Source organism: Prionailurus bengalensis, chromosome D4 (genome assembly GCF_016509475.1).
Source record: "Prionailurus bengalensis isolate Pbe53 chromosome D4, Fcat_Pben_1.1_paternal_pri, whole genome shotgun sequence".
Taxonomy (NCBI): domain Eukaryota; kingdom Metazoa; phylum Chordata; class Mammalia; order Carnivora; family Felidae; genus Prionailurus; species Prionailurus bengalensis.
The window spans coordinates 2,445,810-2,468,107 of record NC_057359.1 but is presented as its reverse complement, the minus strand read 5'-3'; the positions used below and the strand labels follow the sequence as shown (position 1 = coordinate 2,468,107).

General features: G+C 48.5%; 1 protein-coding gene across 4 annotated transcripts in view; it reads right to left on the bottom strand.

Annotated features, from left to right (window-relative positions):
• Nucleotides 1–2,798: 2,798 nt before the first annotated feature.
• SPIN1 (spindlin 1) overlaps nucleotides 2,799–22,298 on the bottom strand; it is a 77,354-nt gene continuing 57,854 nt past the window's right edge. For 3 of the 4 annotated variants that reach the window (XM_043566715.1, XM_043566717.1, XM_043566716.1), the window contains exons 4-6: nucleotides 16,810–17,063; nucleotides 11,632–11,865; nucleotides 2,799–6,293 (exon numbers count right to left, since the gene is read on the bottom strand). In XM_043566715.1, coding sequence (XP_043422650.1) covers nucleotides 6,094–6,293; nucleotides 11,632–11,865; nucleotides 16,810–17,063 — 688 coding nt within the window. In that variant the 3' untranslated portion in view covers nucleotides 2,799–6,093. The remainder of the gene's footprint in view (nucleotides 6,294–11,631; nucleotides 11,866–16,809; nucleotides 17,064–22,298) is intronic. The other variant, XM_043566719.1, reaches the window with a different exon arrangement.

Genomic DNA, 22,298 nt, shown 5'->3' with positions numbered 1-22,298 from the left:
TATATGGGAGGTACCTGACCCAGTGTGACCAGTGTCCTTATAAGCAGAGGAGATCAGGATGGATACACATGGAGGGACAACCCTGTGAGGGCACGGGAGGAAGACAGTATAGTATCTACACTCCAGGACACAGGCCTCAGGGGAAGCCGGCCCCACCCACGCCTGCATCCCAGACTTCCAGCCACCAGCACAAGGACAGGGTCTGTGGTTTAAACGCCCCTGTCCCATCTGGTATCTGCTGCAGCCACCTGAGTTAATGAACACACCAGCATGCAGTGTCCTTGCAAACACTCCCTTCAGGGGCCCACCACATGCGTGATGACTCAGGGCACGACCCTTGTTAAAAACAGACAATCACGAAGTAAAACAGAGAGAGGGCCAGTGAGGACAGCTGACACACATCGGTATCCTTGTGAACGTGTGTGAGTCAAGCAAAGGGACACCCGGTAACAGGTGTCAGTCTCCCCTCCAGCTGCAGGACAACACAGACCATGGGTTCCATCCCCTCCAATCTTCCAGTCCCTAATGCCTGCTCCCCTGAGGGCTGTTCTGAAGAGGACACAAACCCAGGGCTTGAGACAACTGGACCTTAGCCTTACAGGACAACCCAAAGCCACATTTGCTAAAATAAGGTCCCCATACATGACACGCAGAGTCCCCAGTGAAGAACCACCTCTAGGGACAGAGCCACTCTGCATCTCCCTGGTGGGTACACCCAGCACATGTCACGTGTACACACACACACACACACACACACACACACACACACACTCCTGGGCAGAAGCTACCAGATTGCTCACACACCCTTCAGAACACAAATTCAAGGCAAAGCTCTAGAGCCACTTTTGCGTCTACACCCCAAAGTCCATTCAGAGTGCAAATTCAACCTGGACCCCTCAGCAGCTCTACCTTAGCACTGACGTTTGTGGAAGGCCTGAGTCTGTCCTGTTCACATCATACCTGCCACAGCTGTTCCAACTCACAGACAGCTTGGAAGTTACGTGCATGTCTGATCCAGTGAAGGGCCCTGGGTAGCTGATGCGCTGTTTTGGGCGGTGCTCCAGGAGCACCCAAGTCCAGAGCACAGACTGAAGGTGATGGAGGACAGAGGTAAGAGGCGGCAGGATGCGCCCACATTGCAGTCAGCAGCCTACTCACCCAACAGGAACGGCCAGCACAAAAACGAAACGCGAGCCAGTGCCCGCACTCCAGTGTCACTGTCGCCTGGACTGGCAGGGATCAATGCGCCACCTGGTCCAACATCCTCGCATAAAAACTAAGCAGAAAGAATGCAAGGTCAATTTTAGGCAAAATGATGTGCCAAGGCAATAACCCTAAAAGCTGAGTCAACTAAGCTGAAGGGTTTCACAGTGAGTAAGAGGGCAGACAGAGACCATCTGACAAAGTCCACAGAAATAACTCAAAGACTCACTCACCTAATTCTCTGAGACTCGGCAGCCTCAGACCGTACAAACATATGACACAGAACAAACCAATTACTGTAAAAATTAGGTGTGAGGTTGTGGTGTTCTGTGGGTATAAGAAATGCAGCTTTTGTAAGAATATGAATGTAATGACATATTTAAAATATCTTTAACTATAAAATAGTTTCTACAATCTCGAAAGGGAAATTTATATTTCTTCAGCATAATTGGAAAATAAGAAAACACTTCCTGCCCTCACTTAGGAAGCAAGGGTACAAAACTAGCCACAGAGATGGCTGGACTTTGGGTCCTTCAGATCCCTGCACTGAGGCTGGTGATCCTCCTGGACCAGACACGTGGCCTCCACGCCCTCCTCATCGGCACCACGGAGAAAAGGTGCGCCTCCCCTCCCCCCATCAGAAGTCTCACACGGCGATGGCCAAGGACTTCAGAGCATCTGTCACGCTTTACTCACCACCAGCGCCGTGGCCGTGCCGAGAGCGGTCAAACCGGCAGGCCCACCCATGATTCTCCAAGCCGTGCAGACCCGCTCGCTGGCCTATAGACGGCAGCCAGCGACCATCAACTTCTGACGAGACTTGCTGTCATTTGTAGGGAAAACGCTTCCCGAGCTACATGTGCAGTAGCACAAAAAGGCTGAGGTGTGGCAGGAGGAGGACGCGAGATCCGGCCTCCAGCGGGCGGGCACCTCCACCCAGCCCGGGCCGGGGGGGGGCATTCCTGCTGCCAACTCTGGCAGCGAGAAGGTGGCCTGTCCTACCCCAGCCTTAACCACAAGATCCTTTGGCCCAACTCAATAGGGAAACAGCAAAAAACAAATGTGATTACAGACACATTGTGAATCTACTTTCTTCCTGATCATGATCGCCCAGAAGATAAAACACAACACGCACCCGTCCCGGCCATTAGGCCATTACCTATGCGCTTCCTCGTCCCTGCCGTCAAGACATGGGGCTTTCCCCCTACAGACTCACCAGTTGGTACTGAAGTATTAACAGCATTACAGGCAATATACAAAGCAGAACTAGATGTGAAAGTATAAAATACATATTATTTAATTCTATTTAAAACAATTCAGTTTAAAATTTTATGATAAATTTTCTCATTAGCGGCGAATCACAAACTGAATATTTTGGACTAGTGAATGTATTTGGGATATTGATCACTGCCCCTCTCCCCTTGGGAATTACTGAGTGTTACCATTCAAGTAAAAGTCGGACTTCTTTCTGTCTCTGCATATATCTGACATTTACACGTGGTGAAAGGATCTTAAAGTAAAACTTTAAAAACTTTTTCAGAAGCAGGTTTAACACATCACATTTTGCTTATGAGCACAAAATTTACAGTCAGAAGTTGCACATAAAGGGTTTATTTTAAATGTTTTAAGGATAGGATAGAGTTACATCATAATTATAAAAATTACTTACAGAATTAACAGATTTATATTGTTTATACTTCTAAATGCAGAGAACAGGGAACTGTCTACACATTGTATAAAATAAAATTAAAATTAAAAATGAATTCAAGCTTGAAAGATGAGGTCATTTACCTAATTTTAAAATGCGAACACGAAGACCTCTGAACTATACACATTCGTTCAAACTGCACTAACGGTGGAAAATACAAAAAGCGCAGCATTTCCAAGGAACCACAGACATTTCAACCATAATTATTTTCTGTTATAATAATTGTTCCTGTTTTGTCTTTGGAGAACTTTCTTTTTTTTTTTCTTTTTTTTTTCTTTTTTTTTTTTTAAGACAATCAGCTTAAGAATGTTTTCAGGCACTACAATTTGTGACAATCAGAACAGTCTTCTAATGGGTCCACAGCGTTCAGAGATTCAAGCCCAATGCACTTCGGGGTTTGGCACGTAAAACAATAATAGGAATGAACTCTGGCTTAGAAGTAACTGTGAGAGTTTCAAGAATGCACAGTCCCTTCAAATGCTGCACGACAGACAGGGCTGGAAAATCACCTTCTGCTGGCACTACACTGCTTCACCAGTGCATCTGTATCCTACGACCACTACAACAGCACAGGAAGCAAATATACAGACAGCTGAAAACAAATAAAAACAAAGATAGAAAACAAAAAACCTAAATATCTCTCACATGCAAGTTCAGTTAGTTACATTGAACATCCTACTTAGAATAGAGCATGCAAAAAAGGATGGTCTGCGCTTAAGGTTCTCCTCTGAAGCTTCACGTGGCAGCCAGACGTCACACGCACACGACACAAGAACACTACAGCAGGTCAGTGAGGAAGGCCAGGACATTTTATACAGGTTCAGGTCTTGTGCGGTCACAAGTCCCGTGATAATTTTGGAAACTAATGTTGGGCTCCCAGAACAAGGAACCAACATCCCAATACCAGGAAAAGGCAAGCAATGCATGCAGATCGGAAACGTGAGCCTAAAACGAAGCCTGAAATCCCGGGCAAAGGAGTGGGATCAGTCACCACAGAAGTGGGAGTTAAGCCGCCGAAAGAAAAGAGAATGGGGCAAATAAAAGAAAACAACAAAAAACCCCTTCCCCTTCCTTCCGCCCTAACGGCAATACATGGAACGCTGACTAAAATGAGGACGCCAATCACGTGTCACATTCGTCTGGAGAGCGGCAGACCGTGTGGTACTGAAGGTGCTAGGGGTACTTGCAGAAAAACCACAAAGCAAGTCAGTAAGTGATGCCGGAGACGCCTCCCCGGACCCGCCCCACCGGATGCTGCCAGGGGACACCGGTTCTGCAGCCCAAGGCCTCTGTGCCGCGCTCACGCCGCGCACGCGCCGGCCGCACCCACCCTCCGGGCACGCTTGTCCACTGGCGCTCAGGGAGCCGGGCTCAGCCTTGAGATTCCCATGCAGGGACTCTTAGAAGAGCCACCAGGAAAAGAGGTGACAGACGTGCAGCAGGACACCTGTCCGAGCAGGAGGAGCGTCTGAGACCAGGCACTCGGCCGCCGCCCGAGGTGAGGTGAGGCGCGGCACGCCACACACCGCGGACACCGGGCGCTGCACCAGAATGGGGCGCAGGGCTACCATCCAACAGCGCGACAGCACGCGGACTTCCCGAAGGCAAAAGCGGGGGCCACGCGAACCACACGTGGGGAGGCCTTGAGGTACAGGATCTCCAACGCTGAGGCCACGTGGCCTTCTCGTACTGGACTGACAACACACGCACTCAACCTTCTGCCCAAAATGCAGGGAAGGTTTCCAACCTCCGCAGGAGACTGGTGTCACGTACTGCCTCTCTCCTAGCTGCCAAACCATCAGGGCTCATCCGACACAAGGCGACAGATGGCCATGCCGCCACTACCCCCACTTCTGCAGTTCTACTTCGGTCTATTCCTTGCGGGAATAAGCCACGGAAGCTGGTGCGGTGACGGACCCCGACGTGGTAGGGCCCACAGGACGGGAAGTGTCCACATCCACAGCACACCGGGGGCAAGACCGTAACAGCACCACAGAAGGTGTCAGGGGACCGAAGCTGTCATCTGTCTAGATGTTCTTTGTGGGGAAAAGCCGGGGGGGAAAGCCTTCTGACCACAATCACGTATCAGTAAGAACGGTAATAAAAAAAAGTGTCCCAGAGAACTTGTTGTTGGAAGGCAGCAATGCCATTCTTCAACTTGAACTTCTAATACGAAACCACTAGGTTCTTCCAGGAACTTACCACATACACACAAACCACTGACGCACTGCTGCCTCTCAAATCCATGTACTAGAATGCAGACTGCGGACTCGTACAAATAACAGACCAGTTGTGCCGTCCAAAATACGCCCGCATCACACTGTGTGGACCAAGTACCTGGGCTTCGCTTTAAAAAAAAAAAAAAAAAGTACAGTAAAAAATGTAAACAAAAATTTACAAAGCTTAGAATTAAAGGCAGCTTTTTACCCAGATTCCTGTTTTGTTAAATCCTAATGTGGGTCCAGCAACTGCTCACCAATGATTCATGTTTGGACTCACAGTTTAAAGCCTCCAGACTGAAAAGGTGTCTGAACTTCTGACTTTGAAAACAAGCTGAACATCCCTGTGTCTCCTGTGCCCACATTTAATTTTAAATAAGCAGCAGTAATATGCTAAGTATGACTGACTTCGGACAAGTACTCCTGTTAAACTGGAGAATATTATTTACCCCCCGCCCCAATCCACAAAGAAATGACTGCCAATTAAGTGTATGTGTGCGCGCGCACGCACAGATCTATGTGTGTGTATATATTACATATGTACACACACAGATATAGATAGGTAGATATAGATACATACATATCTCAAAAAAGGCAATAACAAAAATACCAAACTATGCTTGCATTGTGGCGGCAGAGTCGGAGAGCGCAACAGTGGCGGAGAAGTGGGGAAGATCTACTACAGTTTGAAATGACTATGGGGCTAGCCTAACTTGTACCAAACTTGCCTGTTAACTCCCCTCCAGACAGACAGACTTCTTTTAAGAGGAAGGAGTTCCTTACACAAAATGCTTTGTGTTCACATGAATTTGTACTATTCGGAACAAAACCAGTTCTGCTGGCAGAGATTGTGGGTTCGCAGGGACATTTAAGCTTTCATTAAACTGGAAAGCAATCAAGTCTTTATGTCTACAAATTATACATATAATAGTTCCACAAATTTGGCGAAGTCCATGATGCCATCTAGGACGTTTTCACCAAATCGTACACGTAGATATGGAAGTCGTCATCAAACTTGATGAAGTAGACGGACGGTTTGGCCTCCACTTGGTGGATGACCATGCCAGTCCTTTTAGAGCCGTCCTCTTTGGCATATTCCACTTGTTTGCCTACCAGGCTGTCCACAACTTCTCCTGGTTCCCTTTCTGCTGGAGGAGAATCATCTGCATTAAACAGGGGAGGAAAAAGAATTTGAAGTCAATTTTTCAGTATGTACCAACTAACAGGTCTATTTTAATAATAATTTTTTTTAATTTAACATTGCCCCCACTTTCTTACACCATACACAAAAATAAACTCGAAATGGATGAAACACTTAAATGCAAGACAGGAAGCCATCAAAATCCTAGAGGAGAAAGCAGGCAAAAACCTCTGTGACCTTGGCTGCAGCAACTTCTTACTCAACAAGTCTCTGGAGGTAAGGGAAACAAAAGCAAAAATGAACTATGTGGACCTCATCAAGATAAAAATCTTTTCCACGGCAAAGGAAACAATCAGCAAAACTAAAAGCCAACCAATGAAATGCAAGATGATATTTGCAAATGACATATCAGATAAAGACTTGGTCTGTAAAGACCAAAATCTATAAAGAACTTACCAAACTCAACACCCAAAAAACAAATAATCCAGTGAAGAAACGGGCAAAAGACACGAAAAGACACTTCTCCAAAGAAGACATCCAGATGGCTAACAGACACATGAAAAAATGCTCAACATCACTCATTGCTCATCATCAGGGAAATCTCATCAAAACCATGACGAGATACTGCTCACACCTGTCAGAATGGCTAACATAAACTCAGGAAACAACATGTTGGCGAGGATGTGGAGAAAGAGACACCCTTTTGCACTGCTGGTGGGAATGCAAACTGGTGCAGCCACTCTGGAGAACAGTATGGAGGTTCCTCAAAAAGTTAAAAATAGAACTACCCTATGATCCAGCAATTGCACTACTAGGTATTTATCCAAGGGATACAGGTGTGCTGTTTTGAAGGGGTACATGCACCCCAATGCTTATAGCAGTGCTATCAACAATAGCCAAAGTATGGAAAGAGCCCAAATGTCCATCAGTGGATGAATGGATAAAAAAGATGTGGTGTGTGTGTATACACACACACACACAGACACACAGACACAGACACACAGACACACACACACACACACACACACACACACACACACACACAATGGAGTATTACTCAGCAATCAAAAAGAATGAAATCTTGCTATCTGCAACTATTTGGATGGAACTAGAAGGTATTATGCTAAGTGAAATTAGCCAGAGAAAGACAAATATCATAGAACTTCACTCATATGAGGACTTTTAAGATACAAAACAGTTGAACATAAGGGAAGGGAAACAGAAATAATATAGAAAGAGGGAGGGAGATAAAACATAAGAGACTCTTAAATACAGAAAACTGAGGGTTGCTGGAGGGGTTGGGGATGGGGGAGATGGGCTAAATGAGTAAGGGGCATTAAGGAAGACACTTGTTGGGATGAGCACTGGGTGTTATACATAGAGGATAAAAGACTAGAATCTACTCCTGAAATCATTATTGCACTATATACGCTAACTTGAATGTAAATTTAAAATTTTTTTTAAAAACTTAACATCCCCAATTCATCCTGATTATCTACACCCAAGAGTCAGCAAACTTTTTATTCAAGGGCCAGACAATAAATATGTGAGGACTGAAGCCATGTGGTCTCTGTACCAACTACTCGGCTCTGCCTTATCAAGTGAGAACAGCCTCAGAGAATATACAGATGAAAAGTGTGGCTGTGTGCCAATAAAACTTTATTTACAAAAACACTCTGCCGCCCCCTCCCACCCTCAGGCCATAACATGTGAAGGATTCTGAAAATCATGACCAGAAATCCCTGAGGCTTGTGTTTAATTACAGCTGTGACTGCCTGAGGAGGTGAGGACCACACCAAGGAAAAGTCCAGGGAAAAACCTAAATCCACAAAACTTCTTAAAAGAAAGTTGGAGTTCCTTCAAAACAGGCCTTCAGAGCAGACAACACCTACAGGGGGGCGAGAATACGCTGCTTAAACTTCTCCCTGGTCTTTTCCTGCGAATCCTTTTTTTTTTTTTTTTTTTAATTCTTTTTTTCCACGTTTTTATTTATTTTTGGGACAGAGAGAGACAGAGCATGAACGGGGGAGGGGCAGAGAGAGAGGGAGACACAGAATCGGAAACAGGCTCCAGGCTCCGAGCCATCAGCCCAGAGCCTGACGCGGGGCTCGAACTCCCGGACCGCGAGATCGTGACCTGGCTGAAGTCGGACGCTTAACCGACTGCGCCACCCAGGCGCCCTTCCTGCGAATCCTTAAAGTGTCTTTCTCCTCCACCTCATTCCACTGCACACCATCGTCCCAGCCCAGGTTCAACATAAGAGACTTCTGCTCTGGAAACAGGTGCCGAGTGAAGCCCCTCCCCAGCCCAGCCATGACAGGATCTCTGAGGACCGTGGAGGCAGCGCACCTCTCAGACGAGCCCCCACCCCGAAAGCCTGAGTGCTGGAGAACACCGTCCCGAGCGCATAGGGGCTGCGAGGCGTCCCCGAGTGCACTCGGAAGGACAGCCAACTGTCCCCTCCAGCAGCGAAGACACAGGGGATGGGGCTGGGAGGTTCCAACTCCACCTCCAGAAAACTCTTCAGGGCCCGAGCAAGGCGAGCCCCTCTCTGTGTAGCCCAGCTCTGGCCCTGGAGCTCCGCGCGGCCCGTTGGCGGCCCGAGTGCCCAACTGCACTAATGACAGTCCACCTCACTGGCCGCGGCAGGTCCTCTTGCCCGAGGACGCAATCCTAACCCTGCTACTCTGACCACCGCGCGACACAACGCCAAAGTATGACGCTATCCGACCTGGGCAGGGAAGTGATGCCGAACCCGAGGTGGAAGTCCTTTCTTCCTCAGCAGCAGCACGGGCCCTCCCCGCTTTCGGGGCACTTCACGTCCACAAAGTTCCAAGTGTGTGGTTACCAGGCATGCCACAGCAACTGAGCCGAGAGGTGAGGGGCTCGCACAGAGGCCGCCCCAGCAGGGCATCACCACGGGTTCCAATGGTAACTTAATTTCCGCTCTTGCAATGCACGTAGCGAACAGGGGAGAGACGCTGGGGGGTAAGAGGGGCTGGGAGACACTGGGGACGGTGCAAACGCCTTCATAGTTTCCATCAGCAAGACAGCAGCTCTAACAAGGATACTTCTCTACCAAAAAATTAAAAATCAACTTCATATAGGCTAGAGAAATGCTTTTATTTTGAATTTTTTAATGTTTGTTTATTTTTGAGAGAGACAACATGAGTGGAGGAGGGGCAGAGAGAGAGAGAGAGAGAGACAGAATCTGAAGCAGGCTCCAGGCTCTGAGCTGTCAGCACAGAGCCCGACGTGGGGCTCGAACTCACGAACCGCGAGATCATGACCTGAGTGGAAGTCGGACGATTAACGCACTGAGCCACCCAGGCGCCCCAGGCCAGAGAAATGCTTTTAAAGAATGCTCTCATGAGAATTAAGTTCCTGCTATTTAAATACTTCCTGTTACCACCCGTGGCAAACGTACACAAGGCAGAAAGTCAGGGCCAGATGAGCACACGTCAGAGCAGTTTCCCTGACTGGCTCGTTGGCAGAACTCAGCAACAGAGATGGTTGTCACACCGCTCATGTATCGTGCGTCCGCCAGCCCCACCTGTTCAGGCCCAGGCACCCCTGTGTTGGGAGAAAGGCTAAAGAGTACTTTCAAAAAGAAAAGGCTTACCCAAAAGTGAAATTAAGAAAATAGTTCCATTCATAGTAGCATCAAAATGAGCAAAATGTTTAGGAATAAATTTCACAAAGGAAGTACAAAACTTCTACTCTGAAAACTACAAAACACTGTTGATAGAAATCTTTAAATCTCGGCAACGGCAGTATAGCCCATGCTCGTGGGTCAGAAGGCGTCACGGTGTCAAGACGGCAGTTACCCCCCAAGTTATCAGAGCTTCGACACAATCCCTGGATGAATCCCAGCTGACTGCTTTGCAGAAATTAACAAACTGATACCAAAATTCACGAAATCGCAAAGGATCCCGAAGAATCAAAACAATGGTGAAAAAAGAACAAAGTAGGGCTCAACCCTTCCCAGTGTCCACACTGACTCCGGAGCAGTGTGACCAAGCGCCGGACGTACGCAAACACAGCCTGGGGCGACGAAGCAGGGCTGAAGCCCAGTGGCACCCCCCACACGTCTGCAGCCAACTCCCTCTCAACAAGGCGGCAAAACCACCCAACAGGGGAGGGAGCAGTCTTTCCAAATAATGGTGCTCAGACAACGTGCAGGAGAATGAAGATGGACCCTCTCACCACATCGTAAAAGTTAGCTCAAAATGTATCAAAGACCTAAATAGAACTAAAGACCCACAGGTAAGAGCGACACCTACAAGACTTTTAGAAGAAAACAAAGAGGTAAATCTTCAGAACCTTGAACTTGGTAAAGACTATCAGAGAAAACACCAAAAGCACGAGCTACAGGAGAAAGAATAAATTGGACTTCGTCAAAATTTAAAACTTCTGGGCTTCAAAGAACACCATCAAGGAAGCAAAAAGAAACCGACAGAACAGGAGAAAGTGTCTTCAAGTCCGACGTGTCAGGAGACCTGCACGGAGAACACAGACCCAGACAAGTCAGTGACAGACAGGTGGCCTGACTGAACAGGCAGACAACGCGAACAGACACTTCTCCAGAGAAGACACAGAAATAGCCAACAACACGGGAAAAGGTGCCCGATGTCTCTAGCGATCAAGGAGATGCAAACCAAACCCATGACGAGCTAGCATTTTGCAACCATGAGGACAGCCAGAGCCAAACATCAGGTAACACAAAGGGGTGAGGGTGTGAAGCAATCAGAACCATCAAACATGGTCGGAGCATGTGCAGAATGGTGCAGTGGCCTTGTGAATCAGTCCGGCGGTCCCCCACACAACACAGCAGTAACCACAGACCCATCAGTCCCACACCTCTGTGTCCACCCAGGAGAAGGGAAGGCAAACATCCACTCAGAAACCTGCGCACAAAGGTTTATAGCAGCATCCTTCATAACGAGCAAGAGGCGGGCGACAGCCCATACGTCCATCAACAGACAGGTGGATACACACGCATAGATTACACTTGCACTTGGCCAGTAAAGGAATGAAGCACCGACACATTACAACTTGGAGGAGCCTGAAAACACTGCGCTGAGTGAAGGAAGCCACTCGCGAAGGAGCCCGTGTTACATGCTCCATTCACCCCCACATCCACAATCTAGGACAGATCTACACAGAAAGCACGTTAGTCTTGGCAAAAGGTGCAAAATTTCACAATCTACACTCGGTGCAGGACTAAAAGAATCATCCCTTAACCCTAGTAATCAAAGTAAGAAAGATGAATCTACAAAAAATAGTTAATCAAATATCTTGTTCTAAAATTCAAGTTCCTTTGGAATTATCAAAAATAAAAGCTGACAATCCACACTTACTTGAATCGGGCATGATGCGAAGGTCGCCTTCTTTATAATCATCTAAGAGCTGGTACATGTACAAGACGGGGTCCTTCTCGTAGGTGATGTAGAACCACGTGTTCATGATAGGGGCGCGAGCCAAGACCATCCCCCTCCACTCGTCCTTGGAGCCATCCTCTGTCTCAAACATGTGCTCCACCGCCTTTCCGATCATCGTGTCGGCCAGGTGCGCGTCGCTGATTCGAGAGCTTGCTGGGGACAAGAAGCAGACAGCGGTTCATACAGGATCCTACCGACACGTACTGTGTGTGAAGACTGAATTCACACAAGGAGATGGCCTGACGTGTGAGCAGCACAAGAATCAGCGGGCTGGCGCCCAGGCCCCACTGGAGTCCACAGGCTCTGGGGGTCCCAGGTCAGTCACTGCGAGAACCTGCTTTCCTTCTTTTTGTTTTCCGAACTCAACTGCTCTTGGTGCGGTACCTTGTAATTAGAACTTTCAATGGTTCGTTCGAGATATACAGTGGGTTTTGGTAGGTTTAATAGCTATTTTAAACTTCAAGGGGCGCCTGGGTGGCTCAGTCGGTTGAGCATCCAACTTCGGCTCAGGTCATGATCTCACGGTCCGTGAGTTCGAGCCCCGCATCGGGCTCTGTGCTGACAGCTCGGAGCCTGGAGCCTGCTTTGGATTGTGTCTCCCTCTCTCTCTGACCCTCCCCCATTCATGTTCTGTCTCTCTCTGTCTCAAAAATAAATAAAAACATTAAAAAAAAAAAACAAAAAAAAAAACTTCAAGATAATTCTAGGCTTGCCTGGAGCTGTAGAACAGGAGCATTCCCACGCACTCCTCACCCACCTTCCCTCTGGTAACACCTTCCATGACCACAGGGCAGTTATTCAAACTAAGAGGTCACCCTACCCCAGGCCTGAGGTCTTCCTCTGGGTCTATAATCTGTTTCCACAGCAAGCCAACTGCTCCTGGCGCTACACCACACTGGGCTGTGCTTTCGCTTGGAACGCCCCAGGGCTTTCACTTCAGCATCTGAGTAACTGCTTCTCAGCGCCAGCCCAGCCGTCCTCTCCCTCCTGCCTCCTGCCAGGGCCCTGCCTGCACGGTCTCCTCCCAGGGGCTCTCCGGGACCAGGAGTAAAAGCCCGGCCGAGACCATTGCCTCCTCCGGCTTTATTCGTTAATGGCATTCCCCACCATCGGCAGTCATCCTGCTTGGCCCGGGCACCCGGGAGGCAAGCACAGACCCCTTCCGTCTGCTTTCCGATACCAAGAGCACCGCACTCTGACACCGGCCGTACAAATTAATCGACGGCCCTGCCGTGTTCGTTAAGGGGCAGGTGGAAAATCACAACCTAACTTGTTTTTAATACTGGGAAAATTACAGAAGGTCCTAATGATTTTAAGGTTTCTCTGGCCCTCGCATTTTAGACAACTGTCTTTTAAAAAAAAGCACTTCTATTTTACTCATTCATAAGTGCTTTTACTTCTGTTAAAATTCAAAGGAACACAGAATTTCTGAAGATACTGCTAGCCAATTTTATCAGAAGGACACTCTAAATACATATGGTGCTTCTCTTTGCTTACATATGCAATAACTATCCAAAATTACACAAAATTCCCCAGTGTGCACTAAAAGCCCACTCGCGTTTCTTCAGAAGTTCTCAAACTTTTTTTTTTTTAATTTTTTTTTCAACGTTTATTTATTTTTGGGACAGAGAGAGACAGAGCATGAACGGGGGAGGGGCTGAGAGAGAGGGAGACACAGAATCGGAAACAGGCTCCAGGCTCGGAGCCATCAGCCCAGAGCCTGACGCGGGGCTCGAACTCAAGGACCGCGAGATCGTGACCTGGCTGAAGTCGGACGCTTAACCGACTGCGCCACCCAGGCGCCCCTCAAACTTTTTGATCTCAGGACTCCTGTATAATTTTTGAGGATCTAAAAGAGCGATTCTTTACATGGATAGCTACCAAAATCTGCTACTAGAAATTACAAGTAAGTCTAAAAATATTTTTTAGATACTTACATAAAGCATTTTTAATAAAAAATAACCATATTTTCTAAGATTTAGTAAGAAGAGCGGGATGATTGTACATTTGTTTTAATCTCTCAATGTCTAACTTCACAAAAAGAAAGCTAGATTCTCCTATCGGCTTCAGCATTCTGAAACATCTGTTACACGCTCTTCTGGTTGACATATGAAACCCAGCCTCACAAAGATGTGTTGTTGAAAAGGGGGAGTATTCTATTAGTCTTGTCAGATAATTCCAGATACTCTTGTGACACTACGTCACAGCTCAACAAGCCTGTTAAAGGTTAACCGCATGCAGAATCTGAAATCATTATCAGTAAACCTGTCACGCTGTTCTGTTAAAACTCACTGATCTCCAAAATATGTAAAGAATCCCTACAACTCAACAAAATCAAATAACCTGATTGGGAAACAGGCAAAGGACCTGAACAGACATTTCTACAAAGATGACAGACAAGTGGCCAAAAAGCATATGAGAAGGTGCTCGACATCACTAATCACCAGAGAAATGCAAACCAAAACCGACAAGAACAACTGGTGTTGCCGAGGATGTAAAGAAACTGGAGCCCTGTGCACTGTGGGTGGGAATGTGAAATGTTACAAACACTGTGGAAAACAGGACATGGGCTCCTTAGAAAATGAAACACAGAATTACTGCATGATCCAGCGATTCTGCTTCCAGGACTATCCTCAAAACAGAGGAAAGCAGGGGCCCGAAGTGCCTGACCGCCATGTTCATGGCAGCACTCTCCACAACAGCCAAAAGGTGGAGGCAACCCAAGCAGAGCGACGGGCGAGCCGAATGCGGGGTCGACACGATGAGTACCGCTCAGCCTCGAAAGGGAAGGAGATGCTGTCACATGTTACGTGGGCGAACCCTGAGTACACTATGCTGGGAAAGGAAGTGGTCACCAAGACAAATATTCTATCTAATGGTATCTAATGTGACCCAATTCATAGAAACATAAAGTAGAAGAGCTGGGGGGGGAGGTGGGGAACGGAGCAACAGATTTACAAGATGAAAATGTTCTGAAGATTTGCTCCACAACAACCTGAATGCACTTAACACTAACTGAATTCAACACTTAAAAATGGTCAAGGTAGTGAATTTCACGTTCTGTGTTTTTACCGATGTCACAAGCCTCCTGACCTCGAGGGCCCCTGACCACACATGGGGCACCCATACACTGTGCCACCACAGGCCTTCAGGCCGGGTCCCCTCCTTAGCTTATCGCAAACAAAACTGCAAGTACAGTCTGATGTATAACCTGAGGCTGATCGTGAAAGACGGTTTCCTTCCTACGTGGAACGTAAGCGAAGGGCAAATAATCTTCCAGACTGAAGCATGCGAGAAGTACCAGAATTAACTACTCATTAAATTCAGCACGTGAAATACTGCTGGGTTGCATAGACGCCTTTGGATTTCCTTTTTAAAATGCTTTGCTTTTTACAAAAACAAGCCTGATCTCCCATTGGAAACAGTAAGAAAACCATTAAGCAACTCAAGTCCATCACCAGAGATACTTATAGATTTGGGGGTGTCTTGGTTTGATCAAATCACGTTTTTACCAAGAGGAAATGACCTCCTCTGTCCTATGATGACAGAAGAGCTCACACAGGCCGGCAGGGCAGTCTTACCCCAAAAGGGACAGACTAAACATCTAGATCAGAAAAAGGATACACGACAATTACTTAGTACAAACAATGGATTTGAAAGTCTAGGTTTTTTTTTTTAATTTTTTTTTCTACGTTTATTTATTTTTGGGACAGAGAGAGACAGAGCATGAACGGGGGAGGGGCAGAGAGAGAGGGAGACACAGAATCCGAAACAGGCTCCAGGCTCCGAGCCATCAGCCCAGAGGCCGACGCGGGGCTCGAACCCACGGACCGCGAGATCGTGACCTGGCTGAAGTCGGACGCCCAACCGACTGCGCCACCCAGGCGCCCCTAGGTATTTTTTTAAAACCTGAAGGTAAGACTCTTCAATGTAAGTTTCTCACACTGGAAATAGGCTAACGTCAAGATCAAGAGGAAACAGAGGATGTGCCTCGTGAGGAAGGAGGAAGGTCCAGTGGCACCAAGAACAGGTAAAGACGTGACAAATGCCAGAGATGTAACATTACACAGTTACCTTTGATAATAATAAAGACATGAAGATTTCTGCGAAAACAGAACTGTATTTACACGGGATAAATATAGATTTAGCATCGTCATCTAAAGGGAAGGCAAACAGAAAACTTGCTGCTCTGGCAAAGAGTTAACTTGCTAGGGAAGCACGTGTGTCCCAAGAACACAATGGCAAAAACAAAGGGACAAGGGAACAGAGTAGTTTCCCCTTTTGACAATCTGGCCCCACACTTCTACCCACAAGTCCACATCTGCTGAGACTGGGTTTGTTAACATAGAGGCTTTTCAAGACAATTCCAAAAGGATCAACCAGCGCTCAGGCACGAGCAGCATGGCCGTGGTAAGAAGAAAGCACTTCAAAGTGAACACTCTTTAAGAAAGTAATGTTAACGTGGGTGCGCCCTACTCATCCTAGAAATGATATTTTACCTTATCCTTAAAAATAAAATCAGTCGTTATTATTTAACTGACACCTTAAGCCTTAAGGAACTAAGCTCTATAAGGGGGCTTATTTGTACAATATTTAAGAAAAGAAAGGGCCGTTCATTTCCACATTGTGCAAACATCCATCTAAAGAATGCAGACTAAAGCCCACGGGTTTGGGCTGCTTGAATTTTGGCTGAAAATACAGTTATCACTTATGTAATAACACACAATGAAAGATATACTTCACATAAGGATTCTAAAGTAAGTGCATAAGCTACTATAATCTGATGAAAGAGATACACAAGATATTTGAGCTAACAAGAAAACATTCTTACCCATCAGAGTCCACATGAACAGTGAGCAAAACGTGGGAAATAATGTTAGAAATTATCAGTTTGTCAATTTGTTCAGCAATCATTTCACACATCTTTACACCCCTGACTTGAACTGTGGTTTCAGGTGACTGACTTAAGAGTATATCAGGAGTGCCTGCACTCCAGAAAAAATAAAAATACCAATAATGCAAAAGAATAATCACAAAGCAATCACTTCGACAATCATTTGTAAAGAATACAACACACAAATAGTAAAGAGAACTTACCAACTCTATCGGGGAGGACTTCGAGCGCAGATACTCTTTCATCTTTATTAAGTTCTAGTCCATAAACACAGTCAAATCCATCGTATTTTATAAGATACAAAGAAGGATTTACAGGCACCTGGTCCAGAACGGTTCCTTTCCACTGGGTGACAGGGCCATTCCCCTCCTTCCACCCATGCTGAATCCTGCAGCCTACGATGTTCCTCCGGGGCTGGGAAACGGGTTTGCTCGGCCCCACACTGCTCCGATGTTTTCTGCATTCACACATAACACACGTAAGGTATCATGTCAGAAGTACACACCCCGACCCCCAACCCTACTGCTAGTGAGCATGCTCTCCGGGTCCAGGCGCCCCCAGGGGCCCTCCGGGTCACCGTGTGCACACGTCCTGCTCCCTGTGCGCCCTGTGGGCAGGCGCAGGAACAGCACTTGCCACAGCAACTTCACCCTGATATGGAACACGAGCATCGCTTTCTCAACTGTGAGTTTCTATTACTGCAGGCAACTCACAGTGACCTCGGTTAATCATAGAGAAGGGCTGACCGCATAAAATACGCATACATGCACACGGCTTTACAGAACATGAACCCGCTTCTCGTCAAGCAGAAACGTGCAACTGTTCAATCTCACCCACTGTGGCGCCCACATGATGAGCCCCCACCACCTTAATCAAGGAGAAAAAACTAGACCTTTAACTTCTCTTTAACCAGCAGTCCAGGCCGGCTGGCATCCAGGCATTACACCGTTAGTACTTCTCTAGGAAACAGACTCTGACTTGAATTTTGAAATTGTAACTTGAAACAAGACTTGAATTTTGACAAACACTTAATGTATTATCAGAAATTATTGGAGCAACACCAAACCACATTCTTTCCAGATTATTAACAATTGGAAAATCTACATGCAACGTTTACAAGCAGCACACGTGGGTCCTGGTATCAGGGAAGGCATCTGGGCTCCACCTAGGAGTCTCGGACAAGGAACCAAGCTGGGCGTGGACAGAGAGGACAGCCAGGCCCCGGGGCACTGCACATGCTCAGCCGAGAACGTCCGGTGGTCAGAGATCTCTCGTCTACACCACGAGCGAAAGTCGTAAGCAACTGGCATACACACAAACTTTGAAAAAAACAATTTATTGTAGGCTGTGATATTTAAAGCTACGATGTACGGACTTTCAAGGAGGCGAGCTGGTAAATCTAGAGGGAGTGTGACACAGAGGAACCTTGAACGCTGCCCAACGAGGTCCGCATCTGTTGGCGCAGGCCTTTCCTCAGCAAGAGGGAGATCATCCCAGATGGAAAACTGCTCACGTCGGGTGGAAAAGGGCTCCCAAGGTTCTGAGCGGGTTTTCTGCAGGCGCCCAGCAGACCTGCCTTCCAGGAGGATAGGGTTCACAGGCTGACAAGGCAGGGGGGGGGGGGGTGGTGGCTGAGAAGGGAAGACCCCACAGAGCCCTACGGAGACAGAGGGGCTCGGAGCTCTGCAGGGGATGGCCATCCAGGGAGCCACCGCCCTCCTCACACATGGGGCCCGAGAGGACAGTGGCACGGCCGCACATGGATGACACGGAACAGTCGGGAGGCACACGCACAGGCCATCTGCCCACAAGGGAGGGAGATGGAAACCGTTCCCCACAGCCAGGCATACACCAGAGGCCAGAGCAGGGAGTGAGAACCAGAAAGGAAGCCGTTTCAGAAACGAGGACTAACCCAGAGGAGCACGGCCAACAGATGCGGCGGGGCCCGCCTGGGAGGACACGACACAGCTGTGACTAATGGACATGGGCTCCTAGCTGTTGTAGGACATTAGGACACTGACGCAACTCACGGAAAACCCCGAGAGAAACAACACCCATATGCACAGGCAGCCCTGGGAAAACAGACCCCACCTCTGACGCGAACATCCTCCAGTTAAGACAAATTCTTTAAGGAAAAGAACATCTCGTGGGCATCCAGGCACGAGGACCACATCACGGGAGAACGAGACAGTGACACTGGGGCCACCAAACAGCAGAGTTTACGGTTCTCGGCAAGGGGAACGTGAGCCAAGGCCTCCACACTGACCGCAGAGGCCCGGGAGGTTACAGGACGGTTGCAGAGAACCGAGGAGCGCCCGGGAGCTTCCACGGCGGCCCCACGGTGGCCCCACGGCGGCCCCCTGCCAGCCCTGGGTGCGTCCCCACGGCTGCACGAGGAAAGGGAAAGAGAGGGGTGCGCAAGGCAGGGCCACCCACCGGACAGAAGAGTAGCTGGGACAATCGCCCTCCCTTGGATGCACGGAAGAGGCAGGGCCAAGAGCTCACGTCAGCGCTGCCCGCCCAGGAACTCAGCAGCAGACACCGCGAACCTCAGCCCTTACGTATCGCTGGGAGAGCACAGGGATCTTCAGCATCATGTGTCTCCTCAGACAACCAATTACCATCTGTGAGATTTCAGCAGAAGTCCCAGCGATGCATGCTGTGTACAGCATCAGGCTTTCTTCACAGCAAAGGAACAGGCTGATTCCCAACCTCACTGACTAAGGAATGCAGTCACATGCACCGTTTCCTAATTCACACAAACATTCCACCATTACTACCAAAATTATAAGCAAATACAGCATTTCTGCCAGTGTGACGGTTTATCTAAATTTGTCACCCTGGCTGGGTCACAGTACTCAGCTATGTGGTCAATCATTACCCTAGATGTTTTCTGTGAAGGCATTTTTCTAGAAAGGCAACCTGTAAATCAGCAGATGGCCCACCATAATGTAGCTGAGCCTTATCCAATCAGTTGAAGGTCTTAAGAAAAAGTGTTCTCACAGGAAGCAATTTTGCCCTGGGACCGGAGCTGCCACACCAGCCTCTGATCTCTCTCCGTACGTGCACAGGCACACAATCACCCCGGTCCTGGCTTTTTGGAGAATACAGATCACAACCAGAAGAGCTTCTATCCTGGATCCAACCCCTCAACTAGCAGTTGACCAATCTAAAGACAGCTGTGCAAAATTACCCACCCCATTTCATTTTTCAAGAGGTAGACGTCACACCCAGCACAGAGCCCAACGTGGGACTTGAACTCACAACTGTGAGATCGTGAGCTGAGCTGAGATAGTCAGACTGACTCAGCTTAACCGACTGAGCCAGCCAGGTGCCCCTCTCTTACATTTATTCTGGATCCTTCACCCACCGGCCCTTCCTTAGCAGAGGAACACAGCACTTTCCAGCCTCTCCTCCATGATCCCACTCCCCTGACACTGCTCACCTTCCAGAAAGCCTCGGACCAAGCTCTCCTGAATTAGGTAAAACAGACAGGCTTGAATTTCAGCCTCTCTATCAAACTGATAGATAAGAAACAAATGTTTCTTCACCTTTTCTTGAACCGTGTCTCTTTAATTAACAAGCCTTCCTATATCGGCCGTAAACGTTCGCTTCCTCTCCCGATTCCTCTGTGAGCTCTGAGGGTCGGCCTCGTCTGGGTGCGGTGGTGCCGCCCGCAGACTCCTGGTTAGCTCTCCCGCTGTGTGTGACCCTCTCTCATGCGGTCAGTGCTCCTCAGGTGCCCGACAGTCGCCGGCGTTCCTGTGCTCCGTGCCAGCCGAGACCACGGCGTCTGGAGCGCGGGTGTACTTCTTCAGGCCCAGCTGAGCCCCGACGTCTGAGCAGGAGGTGTGGGATCGGAGAAGCAGCAGTGACCCAGGAGGCTGCAGAGTGGCCAGGAGCGGAGCGAGCAGAGGCCTTGGGACAGAGACGAGGGGCAGGCAAACCTCCTCCATGGCTGGTTTCTCCTCCGGCCACCTCGGCTGCAGCCAGCCTTTGTAGTCTCCAACCCGTACAGACTCCAGGGTCCACTCTGGATCCGCACTTTTCGGAGGGCTTCCTTTTCAACTCAAAGTGGCAGAGAGCTCCTCAGCTCAGCTTAATTTCTTTTAATGTTTTTTTTTTTTTTTTTTTTTTTTTTTTTTGAGAGACAGAGAGAGACACACACACAGAGCGCAAGCGGGGGTGGGGGTGTGCAAAGAGAGAGAGGGAGACGCAGAATCCAAAGCAGGCTCCGGGCTCTCAGAAGAGCCTGCTTGGGATTCTCGGTCTCCCTCCTTCTCTCTCTGCCCCTCCCCTGCTCGCTCTGTCTCTCTCACAAAATAAACAAACTTAAAAGAAATTAAGGGCTGCCTGAATATGGCGCCGCGGACCTACATTCTCCCTGGATACACGTGTTCGTAACAGCCCTCGAGCTCGTGTGCGTCCCTGCGAAGAGTCTAGGGGGCTCTCCAGGCCCAGCCTCCAGAGGCCGACACACACACAGTGCTGCCACAGGTGGACGGCAGGCACCTCGCTCTGGGAGCACGGCTGAACTTGCCGCCACACGCAAATAAAGGGCTGCACTGAGTCACGATCCCAACGATTCGAGGAGGACAGCACAGAACGCCAGAGGTACGCACCTGTGAGCGCGTTGCTGGTTCTCTCCACAGCCGCCTCTGGGAACAACGGACAGGCCCCCGGGCTCTGGAGGGATGCGCCGCTGTTGGTCCTCACGACTGGGACCGGCTCTTCTCGTACGCCCATGGGGATGCCCCCGGGGAGCAGACGGGGCCGGCCAACCCCTCGGCAGAAAGCCACTCTCCCTGTACGGCAGGAGCGGATTTCCCCACGAGCCCGCGTACCTCTCAGATGGGCCTCGGAGGAGACTCTGGCAGGCGAGCGACCACCCGGAGCGTGTGGGCAAGGCCCGCACCTGGCCCCAGATTCCTCGATCCCAGACCTTCTAGCACACGCTCCGGGCCGCCGCTGCCCCAGGCACCATACCTTAGGGAGCACCAGTCAAAACCGACACTAGTTTCCACGTACCCATGTTCCCCAAAAGGCAAGCTGGATTGCAGGGGCATTTTCTGTGCCTTGCCGGACACTTTAAGGAAGTCTGGAACACACCCCGCTAATTGTTCTGTCACCCAGAAAAGAGATTCTGTGTTCAAAGCACATCCTCCTCCCCGGGACTGGAAGATCTTATTTTGGTGGTCAGTATTTAAAGGGACCACACTTCTTCAGCTTCAACCAGCACCATTCTGCCGTGAACCAGGAAATGCCACTCACGCACCGTGTACTATGTTGCACAAATTAATTACTGACACTTTCCTTATTCTATTTAGTACTGTCTTCTAAGAGCAGTTCCCTTACTCGTGTTGCAGCACATTTCAGAAGAAACTACTGATTGTATCAACATAATTGTCTTTTTACAAGATGCACACCAGTAAGGAGAAAGTTTTTCTGGTTCTTGTTGCTTAATAAAAGTTGTACAGCTGATGCTGCCATTGCCGGCTCAAAATGACGATATAAAAACAAGATGGGGAGTCGGGGTTCCATCCACACACTATGGGTTCTTTCATTACTCTGTCCCAGAGAATGCCAGAGCTGTCTGCGGCAACCTCCCAATGCCAAGGCCTTCCAATACACTATTCACTTCCTTGGTGTAAAAAGCACTTAAAAGTCGATTCAGAAGTATTATTCTTTTTGT